Source organism: Cenococcum geophilum (assembly GCF_001692895.1).
Source record: "Cenococcum geophilum 1.58 unplaced genomic scaffold K441scaffold_53, whole genome shotgun sequence".
In the NCBI taxonomy this organism is placed as follows: Eukaryota; Fungi; Ascomycota; class Dothideomycetes; order Gloniales; family Gloniaceae; genus Cenococcum; species Cenococcum geophilum.
The window spans coordinates 377,207-392,868 of NW_027137611.1; the positions used below are offsets into that span (position 1 = coordinate 377,207).

Here is a 15,662-nt window from a genome sequence, read left to right on the forward strand (position 1 = left end):
TAATTAAGGTTTACCCCGTTTTCTTGCCGGATAAGCTATAGAAAGCTATAAATAACCTATTACCTAAATAAAAGAACGAACCTCCCCTACCGATTTAAGTTAATAGCGACAACAAATGGGAAATTAAAAAAGTACTAGCCTATAAACTAGTAAGGAAAACGCTAAAGTACCACGTTAGTTAGAAAGGCTATAACCCAGATCCTACCTAATACCCTATATAGAACTTTATTAGCAGTCCCTATAAGCTTTAAGAATTCTATAACTGCTACCCTAATAAACTAAGACCCCTAAAGTACCTAAACAAGTGGATGGAGTATTAGTATAGTAAAGACGATAAGCTACCGAAAGAATATAAAGATAAGAACGCCCTATAAGCATAATACGGACTATAAAGCCTAAGGGCAGGCTTTTATAGAGGGGGGGGTAATGTTACGGCACTAGTAGAACCTAGCAGAACTTGGTAGAACTTTGCGGTCACGTGACTAGAAGACCGTATAAAAAGAACCCTACTTTAACCAGCGCTGCTCTTCTTCTCCTTTCCTTTCTCTAGCTTTAGATCCTCGTTTATAGACTACTAATTATATAGGCTTGCGCGTCCCTCTTGCCGTACTCATGCCTCGATTAACTAAGTCGCTAACATCCTTAAACGTAAATATAGTAAGTCTAGTATTATAGTAGTAATCTAGAGCTAGGCCTTATAGTATAAGTAAAAGAGCCTTAAGGTAGGTATTGGGTAGAACGTCTGCTCTATTATAGATATTATAGAAGATTATTAACTTAAAGTTAAAGTTTCCGCTAGTACTACTGTATTTCTAGTCGTCCGTATATAACTTAGCTATATTCACTAGTTCCTTTCTATACCCTAGTATAAAAGTAGGTACTATAGTAACGGGTATAATAGTAGTAGGTATTGTAGCCTATAGAGGTAGAAGTAGTGGACTTAAAGGCGGAGTTATTTAAAATATTAGTAGAGTCGTTATAGGTATACTTTTAGGTATTAATTAAGGTATAAGGGTTTATACAGTTTTGTATTTTAAGCTACGTATAAATACATTAGTAAGTATATTAGACTTAAAGGTGCTATTAGATTGCTCCTTATAGGCTTTATTAAATTCTTCTTAGCTCTATTTATATTAAGTTTCTTTAAGTAGTATATTAGCCAAAACTTATATAAGCTTAGTACGTTTATCGTTCTTATATACGTATACTCCTCCTTTATAAAGAAGGAAGAAAAGATTCTTAAGGGTTTTAGTACTAGCTTAAGAGAATATATCTATAATAAACTCTTTAAAGTCTTCTTAAAAGTAGTCCTATAAAGCGCTGTTAACAGAGTTATCGTTATTGTATTCCTATGTCTTAAACTAAATATAGTTTATAATATCATTATTAGTCGCAGTTTATATATTAATTCTATTCTTTTATTGCTCTACCTCTGCCTTCTAGTTTATAGGTATAGCCATCTTATCTAGTTATAAAGAGGTTATTAATAGAGGGTGTCGGTGTTTATAGAGAGAGAGTATTTATAGTATTCGTAAGGAGGGAGAAAGGGTAGTTAATATAAGTTATTAAAAACTTAACTTTTAATAAGGTAGGAAGCAATATCCTTCCAAATCTAGAGTATATTGTTTAATTCTTAGCAGTAATAAGGGTCTATAGGTAATAGTAAGCTATTAAGCTTCTAGATTATTCTTAGTACTCTCTTTAACTAAAATAAGGCCGTTATAAGGTAGAGCATTAGACGTTTTCTAAACTAATATATATTTCCTAATTTATGCGCGCTTACTAATTAGTGTTAATATACTTTAATAACGTATAGAATATATATATTACAATAATATATACTATGCGGTATTATTAGTAGATTATTATTTTTTTATTTATAACGCGCGTCATATATATATATATTAGGCGCGTCCTACCATATTCTGCCATATTCTGCCACCTCGCCATTAGCTCGCTTACCACTAGCGTATTGGCCGTGTCCTGCCATATTCTGCCATATTCTGCCATTACACTATTGGTTCGCTTACCACTAGCGCGTTGGCCGTCCTCGCGATATGTCCAACGCTTCTAGCTACAATTATATATTTAAAGTTTTATTATTATAGCTTTAATATTAAATTTATTATAAACTATTTAGTAAATTTTTTTAATATTTTTAAAATATCTTAAATTTAAAGCTATATAATTAGCTAAAAATAGTTAATTTATATAATATAAAGCTAAAAATATATTTATATAGTTATAAATATTCTAATTATAAAATTTTATAATAATAGCTTTAATAGTGGTTATATTATAAGGGTATAAAGTTAGGGATTTTGTATGGAAAATGCCGTGCATTGAGTGGGAACGTGCACGGAGTGGGGAGGTACTCTAAAGGGGGGGGTGAAGCTGGCCGTACACAACCCTGTATCATAGACCTCGGTCGGCAACAATTTGACTGTGAACGACAAGTTTGCATCATCTGCTATTCTCTATGAACTCCCCGTGCTAGTGGTGAATAAATAGCAATCGAAAGAATGGATCCGTATTTGCTATTAGTGCTCGCGCTTCGCAGAGCCACATTGCCACTTCCGGAACACCTCCTTCAAACATTAATCGCGTGGATATAATACATGATCGCATAACCATTCTGTTCGTCCAAAAATGGAAAATTTCGCCAAATCCGGATCGATGTGCAATATCAGATGTAGGAAACCTTAACGCCCATGCCAACAGTACGGCGAATCTTATCCCATGCGTTCCTTAGGATCCGCTGGACTCGTTCGCGGAGATCTCGCCGCCCAAACGCCAATGCAAATGCAAGAATAAAAAGGAGGGTACGAAGCAAAGCCATAGGGTTGTTGGTCATCGATTGAGCAGTGTTGAGTATCAGAGTCTGCATCGCTGCGAATAGAGACGATGCACGATTGTATAGGCCTGGAGGTGGACTCACGGCCTTCTTTGCTGGTTGTGAGGCCCGAGAGGAGGTGGAAGTCGGTTGTTGGTGGTTTGATGGTAGAGCTTTCCTGAGTGACTCGTCTGCGCTTCGAGGTTGACGTCTGTTCTCCTCTTCTCGTTTCCGCCTCTCATCTTCTGCTCTCGATTGCTCCATACGTCGAGCCTCTGTCTCCTTCCGCCGTTGCTCTTGCTGCTCTTGCTGCTGCTGCCGCAGCTGCGCCTCACGCACCTCTGTCTCTTCTTTCTCCTCCTTTAAGCTATGTAATGCAAGAAGAAAAGCTTCTTTCCTCTCATCATCGAGCACTTCGCTCATGCTGATAAACTCGTGAGCGTAATCCCATTCTTCGTTCCGTGGCAGGACATGAAGTGTGTATAACTCGAGTAACTTTAACCTGGTGTTCAGGTCTCGCGGAGTGCTAGTGCCATTGTTATGCTGACTGGGCCGCCGCTGATTCTGTTGATATATGGAAGATTCCACGTGTGATGAGATGTCGAAGGTAGGATGAGCAGAAGCGGAGAGGTAAGTTTCAAGACGTTGTTGAGTGAGTTTCTGGGAGGGAGAGTGTGTGAGAAGGAGTGTTGCTCTAGGAATATCTAGTTAGCTCATGATATTGCTGAGATGCACAGCGCGTATCCTCACAAGTTGATAACCACGTCTGCATCGACATTACCCTCGACTCCGCCATATCCATCGCGAACAACCTCTTCCCAAATACTGCCGTCACGGCATTTTGCAACTAATGCCTTCCACCTAGTACTCCCAAAAGCATGTTTGCCTTCCTCTGCACCCAGCTCTATCACCGAATTAAGGAAGGTCAGATAGAAACTCCATACTTTGACTCTCGTTCCCCGCGACACGGCTGCTACCGGAGCTAGGGCATGATAGTCTCCATTCTGTGAGCCATTGGTATGCTCCGTCTCTGGAGGAGTAATGACAGGTTCAATCGTGGAGAGCGCTTCAGGTAGACGTCGCGTTAGGAAAAGCTGTGCGGCTTGTCGATATGCTTTTGCAATCTGAGATGACTGTTGCCGGCTGGACGAGAGTGATGTGACGGATGGCGAGAGCATGTGCGAGGCCGATAGCGAGCCCTCGTAGGAGACAGCCATGTTGTAAGTTCTTATTCAGCGTGCGAGGGGAGTGTCGTGAGGAGCCTCATGGTTCGAGAGCAGGATGTTGACGGTTGTCGTGGCTGGAATGCACAACCTTTCGTACCTCGGCATTGGACAGCGAATTTCACGAGTATCAACACTACGCGGAGAACGCCTGTTTCCGCTTTGACGTTTTCGGCGTCTTAGCCGTTAGACGTTTTGACTACAACTGCAAGCGATTCAAGCGAGTCAGGCTATTAGTCTTTGATATTAAGGAGAAAGTCGTCCCATCTTCTACATAAAACCACTCCTGCCGGCGCTGGTATCTGCAGTGACTCAGAGCCCGTTTGTAGCTGCCAAACGTTTGTCTAGGCTACTCGTCTCATGCAAAATCGAGACAAACGATCTCCGCTGTCAAAAGCAGCCTTCCTTCTCCAACACTAACAACTTTCATCTCTCACAGAATTCACCAGTCTTTCGGTTTTGCATGTTCCTGCAGCAACGCACTCCAAACTGTGTAGGAAAAACGGCTGATCCACGTGCCGAGTGCAGCGCAACAAGACTTTTATACCTTTCCTCACCCCCTCTATATCTTCCTGCAGATTCATGAATGACTGTCAATCATGGAAGTTGACCGCAACTCTTTCCAGTCCCGTCTTTTGGGCATTCTTACAGCTCTCTCGGATGCCCATTTTGTTTCATTAGACCTTGAACTATCTGGAGTGCCAAGCAAAAATCCAAACTCAAGCAGACACAAACAAACCCTAGAGGAGCGCTACAAAGAAGTGAAAGAAGCTGCAGAACGATACCAAGTTCTCCAGGTTGGCCTCACTTGTGTCGAGCAGGACCTCGAAAAAGATGTCTATACCGTTCGACCGTACAATTTCAACCTCAATCCTCTGGTTGGAGAGAGGCTCGATATTGAGAGAATATTTGCATACCAAAGTGGTGCTGTAGAATTTCTCTTGAACCATGGTTTCCGAATGGAGCTCCCATTCACAATGGGTGTCCCGTATCTATCTCGTGATGAGGCGAAACTGGCCGAAAAGTTGGCCTATGATCGTTTGGATAAGACAAATATTGAGGACTTATATTTGAAGGATGATGATATTCAGTCCTTGGAGTTCGTTAAGAGGGTTCGAGAAAAAATCATTGCATGGAAAACACTTGGAAAAGTATGAAGCCTATCCATTCATTCATGTACTGGCAGAGAACACACTGTGGAACTCCTCTCGTCTATCTCCCTTTGTATGCTCCGATATGGTGATATAAAGGAAACCTTGAGACTAATGGCTTCTAGGACGAATATTTGAATATTACATCAAGTATCGCCGTTGGCGTGCAGCAAACTCTCCCCGAGCTTTCCAGATTCGAAAAGCGCCTTGTTCACCAGTTCGTTAGAGCCGAGTTCCCTGAATTAGTAACAATCAGCCAGCCAACGTTCATAAAAATCATCCCCCTTGATGAGGTTCGGGAAGCAAATATCAAGCATGGCAGGAAACTAAAAGTGAAGGAGCAGATTATGAAGCAAACAGGCTTTCGTTGGGTTGTGGAGGCTATGGCGGGTGGCGATTTCAACAAACTGGATGTGAAGTCTCTTGCTCGGAGCCATTCCGGAGATGCTCAATTCGTTGATCTCGACGACCTTAGGGCTCGATTTGGTCGGGCTCGGGAGAACCTGAAAGCGCGACGGCCGGTACTTGTTGGGCACAATATGTTCACTGATCTTGTGTACTTCTACCAGTGCTTCATTGGTGAGCTACCACGGACAGTGCATGGATTCCAGAGAGCCATACATGAGCTGTTTCCCGTGGTCGTTGACACCAAATACATGGCAACTCATAATTGCGGAGACATTAACCCAGCTTCCTCTCTTGAACAAATAGAAGAAAGGCTACGCCGACAGAAATCACCAGTTATAGGTTCGTTAACTTCCCATTTACTAATTAGGGTTCTTTTGCTGATGATTCATAGAGACACACCGAGATCACCTTAAATACCGTGGCACTGAGGCATTCCATGAAGCAGGCTATGATAGCCTCTTGACAGCCAATATTATGATTCGTTTATCCGCAAAACTCAAAGCTGAAGGGACTTATATCAAAGATATCTCAACTTCTGACGACGACAGACCCTACACTACAGCCCCCGAGGATGCTGGAGGTATCTCTCTACTCCCAGAGGATCAACTGCCTCGTATCGATGGCTTCCCTGCGAACGATGGCCTCCTCACCACAGCTCCTGAGCAAACGACAACCCTTACCGCGCCCTCAATGTCCGCATCATCCGGCATATTCGTAGATCCTGCAATACCGTCCAATCCTCCACAAGCATTTGCGGAAGTCAAAGTTGGCAAGAAGAAGAGGAAGAAGAAATCTGGGGCCACAAAGGCCGCAAAAGGCGGACGCTACGCCCATATGACGATGTTTGATCAGCTGCGCAACATGGAGCTTAGTGCGGACGAGGATCCAATACCCGAAGGACCACCTAAGGTGCTTGGGATAGACCGGATAAAAGCTGCACACACTGGATTGGCTACAGCCAGCTTCAGCGCACCTCAAGTGGAAAAGAAAGCTTCGATGACCCTGATGCCACCCTTTGACTCAGGCTTTTGGCGTGTTTATGGGAACAAGTTAAGGATTTTCGGAACCGCAGAGGCGATTCTGGAGCTAACTGGTTAAACATCCCTCTCAACCCCAAGCTATTGTGGGATCTTGCAAAGACTGGGAAACTGCCATTCTTCATATTAATGCGCGGGGGAGCTTCCTCTGCTTTTTGGTGCATGCTATAGAATGCCAACGCGGGATGTGATTTTGACTTGGGATGTTAAGGGGGTGGTGACGGTATGTCAGGTAATCATCGTCGCTATATCTACGTATGGTTCGTGTATTATTTGTATTATTACAGGAATCTGACAGGAATCCGTCTAGCTCGTGCAGGATGGCATGGAGGCGCGCTCGAATAATATTCACATTTAGGTAGATAGTTCACATAGATAACAATTCTACTTGGTATACTTAATCGAGCGAAGCGAGGATGGGGTTTCTATGGCCGGATACCGTTAATTTGAATGACGCTTTATTCTACCAGGCGCGTGCGTGGGGGGACCGGGCCGTGCAGATGGCGTTCGTGAACTTAAGTTTAACTCGGAGCATGACTGCAGGAGCCTCTTGCAATTCGATCCACCCTCGCCGCAATAAGGATGCGATGAGCAGTGCATTTCTATCCAGCTGCAAGGTTACAAGTACACCGTCTCTTAGTATCTCATTGTAAGTGTGTGTTAGCCGTGCTGGTCAAACGGTGCGGGTTGATACCCTTTCATTGTGGGACTGTACCATATACCTAATTGACAGTGCTTGTTACTCGAATAGGTGTGAATTTACATCGTAAGATCAACAAGATCAACAAGTACTTACAACGAGACGTAAAGATACAGCGTGCAGAACACCCTGCGAAAGCAGAAACAAAAGACTGATCACAGAGTGAGTACTAACTTAATGCAGCCTCCGGGGACTAATGTAACTCTCGGGCTTAGCGGTCTCAAAATCCACCTAAATCCACCTAAATCCGATTCCTTCATACAACAGCAAGCTTCGCTATTGCAGTTGTTTGAGCTTATCGCAGCTGTCTTCATCAAACACTCGCTGCGGCCATTGTAATTCAACATGCAGGACCATGTCCGCGGCACTGTCTTCGGGCACTTTGTGCGCTTAATATCTAGAAACAGACTCTGAAGTTTCCGGATGAGGTGGATCCCTCGCTGTGGAAACGGCGCGTTCAGAAAGACTCAATTGCGACTTCGTCAGCGTCTGGAGAGCAGAATAGCAATGCTGGGTCTGATGAGCAGCCAACCACCGACGCGAATAGTGGGGCAGAAAAGGCGCAAAACCCAAGCTCTTCTAGTAATGCAGCTGTGGATGGTTCAGAAAAGCAGAATCTGAACCAAGTGAATCCCTGCGGTAAGAAGGGGAAAGATGTCTATGTAGTGGACTGGTATGGACCAGATGATTCAGAGGTGCGATCCTTGATCTATTCAAGATGGAGACTTTTGATGCCAAGGTGCGCTTCGGAATCCCCGGAACTAGTTGAGCAATCGCAAGCTGTTGGTCACCACTCAAATATGCATATTCAATTTTGCAGTCTACGTGGGTAGCGCCATCTACACACCCGGCGAGGAAAGTATCGTGGAAGAATTCGGCGCCAGCGAGATCGTAGCAACTCTAGGTCTCTAGATCTTTGTCCTGTAAGCAAATCCCCCAACCCACCTTCTAAAATACCAACCACACAACTCGCAAATTTCTAAAAGAAAAAAGAACCGATACCATTCTCGTCCAATCATCACCATCACCATCACCATCACAAAGCATCCCTCGCTAAAACATTACTCGCTAACACCATCCGGCGCTCCTCACAGCGGCTACGGCCTCGGCCCCATGCTCTTCTTCCCCATGTCCGAAATGCCGCAAGTCGGGCGCAGCGGGATCTACCTCTAGACGCTCTTCGCCTTCGTGGTGCTGCAACTCCCGACCGGCTACGCCGTGAACATGGCCATGCTCCTAGTCTTCCGGTTCTTCACTAGATTCTTCGGCAGGCCCGTTCTCGCAACCGGCGGCGCCACCATTGCAGACATGTACCCGCTGTCGAAGATCGCGTACGGGATCTGCATCTGGGCGCGTTCGCGGCCCAGGCAAAAGGTTAGCGGTGGACCATTTGGGAGTTCACGTGGCTGTGTGCGTTTGTGCTCGTAATGCTATTTTCTTGATGCCGGAGACCAATCCAGCAAATATCTTGTACTGGAGGACGAGGAGGTTAAGGAAGGCGACGGGGGAGAGGAGGCTGAAGAATCAGTCGGAGATCGATGCGGCGGAGCATACGGCGAGGGATCACTTGATTGTGCTGGGGAGGGCGTTTACGCTGACGCTCTTCGAGTCCATTGTTTTCCTGCTGGATCTGTGCATCGCGCTCTTGTACGGGTTGCTGTATATGTGGTTCGAGTCGTTCCCGCTGGTATTTGGCGGAATTTATGGATTCAATATTGGCCAGCAGGGGTCGGTTTTTTTGGGTATCTTTGTCGCTAGCCTCACCACGGTGCCGTGCTACTTGCTCAGGTTCCGCGGTTCAGCAAGCCGAGGAGATAGTTCTTCCGTCGACATTTTTCGGAGCGTTTGCCCTTCCGATTTGGTATGGTTGGGCGTCCCGTCCAAATATTCACTGGATTGTTCCTATTGCGGGTTCCAGTTTCTTTACCGTTGGTGTGATCACCCTGTTCAACGCGGTGCTTATTTATCTGGGCATGGCATATCCAGCGCACGCGGCGTCAGTATGTGCAGGCAACGGTCTCTTTCGTTCTTTGTTTGGTATGGTATTTCCACTATTTGTAAGTCTATTTCGTCTTTACCTATATCTGGACGGAGATTTCAATAGGCACGAGCTTTGTTCCGCAGACTCGACATTGGTCCTGGCAATTCCCTTCTTGGAGGACTGTCGATACTCTTCATAACTATCCCCTTCACCCTGTACTACGTCAGTTTATGCCAACCTCCCACTCACGGCCTAAGCACTCTGCTAAGCCTCTAATAGTATGGTGAGCGCATTCGTCATGCGAGCAAGAACGCGCGACATGACATGTAAAGAGCTTTACAACTTATGGTCTGGGATAAAATGTGCTATATAATAAAAAAAAGCTCAAGCGGATCTTTTGAGATTGAGGGTTTTTGCATGCGGCATAGGCATCGGATAAACTCATAATTCGAAGCAAATGGCATAACGTAGCGGGATGACTGCTCAAATAGCACCGAACCACTGGACATAACAAAATTCTTTCAAATCCGATAATCTATCATTCACTACGAAAAACCCCTATATCTTCCCCTAATGCCCCTTCCCCTTCCTCCTACTTATTAAAATTACCCAACGGCGCCACCCCCCCAATCCCCTCCCAAAGCTCATCCACCAACTACACACCCTCTCCCCCAACCCCCCCTCGTCCACCCACTCCTTCGTCCTCTTCAGCTGCTCAGGCCTACTTGCCCCGACCGTAACCCTATCCCCTCTCTCCCACTCAACCCCGCATGTTAGCAAACCCAGCGATACGCCAGCTCGACGGGACAACTGCAGCCCGCCTCACGCGCAATCTCCGCCCAACGCCACAGCGCCGCGACCAGGGCCGGCCGCTCGCTGTACATCTGGCGGTACAAGCCGAGGCCGCCCTTCCTGCCCTCTGGGTCGGCCAGATTGACAGCGGAGCGACCGCCAGTTTCAGGGGCCGCGAGCTCGGCAGCAGACGCGCGCGCCAGAAAGCCGCCCGCGAGGAGGCGAGTAGGCGGAGGAGGACATGCCGAGCCTGCGGAGAGTCGGGAAGAGGGTCTTCTGCGAGTGGCGCGCGAAGGCGGAGAGGTTGCCCTGGTAGGTTGTCGGGGGCACCCGGCCGCTTTGCACGCGCAAGGTGTGGATGGCTTCGACGTCTGCGGGGCTGAAGTTCGACAGGCCAAGGGAGGCTAAGGGGCCTTCCTTGTGCAGCGAGTCGATGGTGGGCAGCCAGGTCTCTGGGGGACAAGGCGGGGTCGGGGCCGTGGATGTAGAAGGTCGAGGGCTTGCTGATGCTCAGCGTGCGCAGCGTGGTGTAGGCGCCTTCATGCAACTTCGTGGGCTCCAAGGAGCCCGGCACCCAGTCGCCGGGGGATTTGCTGTCAATGGCGAAGCCCCGCATGGAGACTTAGCCGCAGCCGAGGAGCGTCTCGCAGTCACTGTAGAGTTAGGCGGCGTTGATGGTGGTGATTCCAGTTTCTTCCAGCGCGTCGAAAAGGGTGTTGATGGAGGTGGGGGTAGAGTAGGCGTCGCCCGTCATAACAGAGGCGGTGCTGAAGACGAGGGGAAGTGGTTGGGACATAGTTCTTGGGGGTCAGCAGGAGGGTGGTTGGAGGTGAAGTGGAAGTCAAAGTAGAGTAATCGGTTGATGTCTGGCAAATTGGAGAGTAAAAGCGTGGTTAGGGATGAAAGATTGAAGATTGAAAGTGGCTATGAGTCGATAGTCCTGCGTCATTTTACACCAATTCGCCGCGTTTTAGGCACATGAATCCACAAGAGCCAACTCATGCATGTCAAGCATGCATATCAAGGGGCACAGTTGACGAGGAGGGCAAAGAATTGCGTGCGACCGCAGGTCCGTAGTGCAGTAGTGCACTCTTGCGTCAATGTGATTATGATTGTGACGGCGCAAGAGACATACTGCAAGAGACATACTGAACCCAATTGCGGAAGTTGCTAGCGGACCCTCACGACTGTTAAAATAATAATCAAACCCGACTCGCTTAAGCCAGACACAGTAACTTTCTATCAAAACACAACCTGCACGCATCGCAACATTCACGCATCTCAACATTCGAGCATAGCGAAGCGTGAGGGTTGAGGGTATCACCCCCAAAAAGGGCCTGCGGATAACCCTCAGTTAGGAAGAGGTTCGGGGACCTCCCCGTTTACAGATTCTGTATCAAGCTATCTACATCTATCAGTGAAAGCCATGCTTCACGTGGCTTGAGTCACCGCCACCTTCCTGTCTTGTTTAGATGAGTATCCGGTCCTAGTGCATTCAATCCTCACATAGCGGCGCTCGGCTTACAGACCACCGGGTAAGTCTAGCATTCACGAACCTTAGCCAAAACCAATGCCTTGATTCAGCTTGGGAAAGAGATGTATTCCCTTCCACAAGCTATCTAGCTATGGCCTTAGAGGCTGCTACTGATGGTCATAGAGCAAGCGACATTGAGTGCTACGAGGTCCGAGATATCAGTCTTTCAAAGGCGTTGATCGTGCCTGAGGATGACTATGGCATTGAGACGCTCTTCACTCTGCGGCCAGCTTCTTTGAATAGCATCTCTTGCCGCTAGTGGTCTTCTAATTTCTCCTGACCTCCTTATCAACCGAAAAAGGGCAAGATATTTTTACAGAGCATTGTCGTGGTCTGATAGAAGAGCAACATGACCGAAGCGCAGGTTGGTCTAGAGTTCACTGCAAAGGCCATGAAAGGAGAGTCGAAATATATCTTGCATCCTGCACACTTTATGCCAGCATGCAACTGTCGATTCTTGCAGCGCACAAGAGCACGGCCACGAAGTCCAAGCGAGCTTTCATGCCACAGCATTCGAAAATATCAAGATATAGCCAAATGTTGCCAAACAGAGCCGCGAATCTACCCAAACTTATGCAAGCACCACTTCAAAGGTTGTTAGAGGATTACCGTCAAATATCGTTCTTCTAGGTTCGGAAGGCCAACGGATGTTGGAGGCCATGAACATATTCCTCACTGCTACGGATCAGTCCGCACCCAAGCTCAGTGACAACCTGAGTCCATATACTCAAATGGTCTGAAAGCTGAATTACGACTTTCTCGCAAAAGACATCATAGAGCGGATGTATCTGCTTTTAGTCATGAGTGGTGATGCTGTCATTCCTTCGTTGAATTATATAACCTCGCATCAGCTAATTCACTCCAAAGCCACGCTTGTAGAATAACTCCTAAAAGGGCTCAGAATTCCCATATCTTCAAAGCTCCTTGACTGGACGACGAAGAGGCTCGATCTCATGAAGACAGACCTCAATTCACCCGCAAGCAAAATCATGCAATATAGCAAAGAATTCCGTGCCCACGAAATTGAGAGACCATCTGCGATCCTAAATCCTCAGTCTTCTGAGTCGCGGCCCATGCGTCACCTGTACAAAATCTTCCTGCAATTTACAAGGGAGAGAAGACAGGCATTCAGGTTGCTCTACAGGATAATCTCCTGTTCAACAACTATGAGACAGGTCGGGTCTGCCGTGAAGACAACAGGCGCCTAGCTTCAACCGTGGCCCTCTATGCCCATCGAGATCAGGGGCTCAAGATTTTGGAGGTTGGAACTGGCACTGCTAGCGCTAAAGGATGACAGTCCTTGGAGACAATACTTGGAATACCGCTTCACCGATACCACTACCTCCTTCCTGGCAGGCGAAGAAGAAAGGCTTTCGAAGCTCGAGGGCATGACATTCGGTAGGTTTGAAATGGAAAGGAGTGGTGAAAGCCAGGGCTATGAGCTGGATTGGGACCTCGTTGTGGCAATAACTGATTACATCAAACAGTCTACGCGTCTGGCAATAGACATCATTCCATTGAGGAACGTTGACAGTGCCCGCTACCACAGATACATCTTCCTCTTAGAAACTAAGTAGTCTTTCTTCATCGGCACAACACCTCATGAATGGAAGTGTTTTCAATGCCCTGGGCAGAGCTGCCTCTTTCCTGTAGCTGACCAAAGGAGACCTGATAGTTGGCGGTGAGCCGTTGCACGCAATGATCTCAGGATTGGCCAGAGGCATGAAGACAGCTCGCCTCGCTTCAGTATTCTCGATCCTGACAGGGTTCCAGAACACCCAAATAAAATTGTACTAGCTTGTGACGCAACTTAAGCGCAGAGTCTCGTACATTAGCAAAGTCATCGATGATTCGGAGTTCAGATACAAAGATGACATTGTGTACATCAATCCCCTGGCTACAAACGATTCACTGAATGAGCAATCGAAAACCAAAGTAGACAAACAATTCACAGCAGAACAAGTTGTCGACCTGAATCAGGCTGTGTTGTCACCGACTCAGCTACCTACCCATTGACTCAGTCATTGACTCAGTCACTTACCCCGTCTTGACTCGCTCACCTACCCCTTGTTTCCATTGCCACCCCCCTCCCCCCTTCTCATTCTTATTTCCTACACCTTCCTCATGTATATATAGAGGCTCTTAGAGCCACAATCAATAGACAGAGTCATCATTATTTTCTTACAATCGGTGCACGGACTACCAATCGACAAATCCACTCCATCCACCAAAAAGACAGTTTGACTCCAGGAGCGCAATGGAGCTCCAGTGTAGATATATACTATTTACAGTAAGCCTTAGCACGACCTTAGTGTCGTATTTAGGGGTAGGAGGCGTTTAGGCTTACTAAAAAAGATTATTAGATTTACTTATTAGTTTCCTCACTACCTTCCACTATAATCTTATCCTCCTTAATAACTACTACCCTATTATATAGGCTCTTCCTTGGAGCCAATCTCTTCTTCTTTAATTATATTAAACTCCTCCTTAAAGCAAAAGCCCTAAACGTCCTCGGTGACGTTCGTTGCTTAGTATACTTTAGCCGCTTTATAAGAGATTTATACCGAATATACTATTTACCGTAGAGCTGAAACTTGCTAATTTCCTTAGAGTTATCGACCTTTAGATTAATTAATCTTAGTGTAAGGATAACGTTGTTAGTAGGCGCGGCTGCGCGTATAGGAAAGAATCACTCTATAGCAATTAAGGGAGGTAAAATTAAGCCACCAAGTAATTAACTAGGAAGAAAAGGAAATAAGCAGGCTTTATAGATCGTATAGGGGACGCTTATATTCTGGAAAACCGAGTTGTTATACGGCTCTACCGATCGGCTTAACACTACGCGCTAATACCTTATTGATCCTTCCTCTATAGCCACCTTCTTCTAATTGGATATACGACTGGCGCTCTAAGAGCTCCAAAGCCTCAAAATCCACTCCACGCCACCAATCAAATCACCGGATCCACAGCCAATGCAAATCGGCTCCAGCCAAACGCGCCAAATCGGCTCCAGTCCAAATAGATCACTGAACTTACCACGAGTCCTACTCTTTTCCGCGAAGCCCCTTGTTGAAATGGATGTGTGTCGGCTTCTTTGAACCCTGCCCGTTGTGAGGACCTTCGCAAAAGCAATAGGGCTAGGCGCGATGTCGCACAGATCTCCACGACCATTCGGGAGTTACCCCGTGCGGTCCGGGTTCAATGCCAAGAGCAAACCCAAGTTTATTTTAACCACCACCGCAATATCACCATTTTCAGCCTTATTGCCCCAACAACAGATAGATTCCAGGATTGAAAATAGTATGAAAGAGGGAATTGCCGTGGAGCCAGTTTTTCATCAAAATAGCTTTATTTGTGCTGTGTGTACAAGCTAAGTGATTTCCGCTTACGCCACTTATCGGAAGCGATGCGAGCCGAAGTAATTAGGATATCCAGACTAATAAGGTAAGAATCTGGGTAAGAGGGTCTAGCTGTGAATGGATGTTAACATATTAAAAGCAGTCCCTGCGGACCACCACGAGCTCAACGCGAGAAGTCGGCTGCCAGGTGTTGTCTCTGGGTCAGTGATCTTTTTGGACTAGAGTGGAGTGGATGGAGTGTGGAGCTCCAATATGGGGTCAGTTTACATTTATCAGTTTCAAGCTTAGTGCTTTCCTAAAACTGATAAACATAAACCGGCGTTCCACTGGAGCTCCACTCCAGTCCAAAAGACCACTGCCCTGGGTCGTCGAGGTAAACGGTGGGTGGGGGTTGGGCACAAGGCCTAACAATTCTGGGACGGTGAGGTGCCTCCGATACTCTTTCCCGTTGTGGCATTGGCTGTCTTGTGTTTATACTCTGACGGCTCTGTTGAGACCAAAGAGCCGGATCCAATAGGGCGTGCGGATTCCTTCCCCCACGGAGTGGCTTCGCACTTGGAAATTGAGCTTTGCCTTTGAGATTAGCGCTTGTGGCATGCAAATACATGTAAGAAAAAGCTGGACCTTTGGGCATCGCAGCCGTG

At 46.5% G+C, this 15,662-nt stretch overlaps 4 protein-coding genes across 4 annotated transcripts; 2 read left to right on the plus strand and 2 right to left on the minus strand.

The window, feature by feature from the left end:
* Positions 1 to 2,443: 2,443 nt before the first annotated feature.
* Positions 2,444 to 4,140, minus strand: K441DRAFT_618905 (uncharacterized protein). Its single transcript, XM_067645851.1, has 2 exons — positions 3,584 to 4,140; positions 2,444 to 3,527 (listed from the first exon to the last, which is right to left on the minus strand). The coding sequence occupies exons 1-2, from the start codon at positions 4,048 to 4,050 to the stop codon at positions 2,687 to 2,689; spliced, it is 1,308 nt and encodes a 435-aa protein (XP_067499272.1). The 5' UTR covers positions 4,051 to 4,140; the 3' UTR covers positions 2,444 to 2,686.
* Positions 4,141 to 7,697: 3,557 nt separating this feature from the next.
* On the plus strand, positions 7,698 to 9,663 carry K441DRAFT_689810 (uncharacterized protein; the record flags this gene model as incomplete). The annotated part of the gene is made up of 8 exons (XM_067652335.1): positions 7,698 to 7,736; positions 7,769 to 8,047; positions 8,118 to 8,243; positions 8,526 to 8,726; positions 8,803 to 9,120; positions 9,155 to 9,409; positions 9,457 to 9,555; positions 9,613 to 9,663. The coding sequence occupies 8 exons, from the start codon at positions 7,698 to 7,700 to the stop codon at positions 9,661 to 9,663; spliced, it is 1,368 nt and encodes a 455-aa protein (XP_067499273.1).
* A 187-nt stretch (positions 9,664 to 9,850) lies between these two features.
* K441DRAFT_269155 (uncharacterized protein) lies at positions 9,851 to 10,918 on the minus strand. The gene has a single exon (XM_067640867.1). The coding sequence runs from the start codon at positions 10,739 to 10,741 to the stop codon at positions 10,094 to 10,096; it is 648 nt and encodes a 215-aa protein (XP_067499274.1). The 5' UTR covers positions 10,742 to 10,918; the 3' UTR covers positions 9,851 to 10,093.
* Positions 10,919 to 12,695: 1,777 nt separating this feature from the next.
* Positions 12,696 to 13,236, plus strand: K441DRAFT_734452 (uncharacterized protein; the record flags this gene model as incomplete). Its single annotated transcript, XM_067654281.1, has 1 exon — positions 12,696 to 13,236. The coding sequence occupies exon 1, from the start codon at positions 12,886 to 12,888 to the stop codon at positions 13,234 to 13,236; it is 351 nt and encodes a 116-aa protein (XP_067499275.1). The 5' UTR covers positions 12,696 to 12,885.
* Positions 13,237 to 15,662: the final 2,426 nt, after the last annotated feature.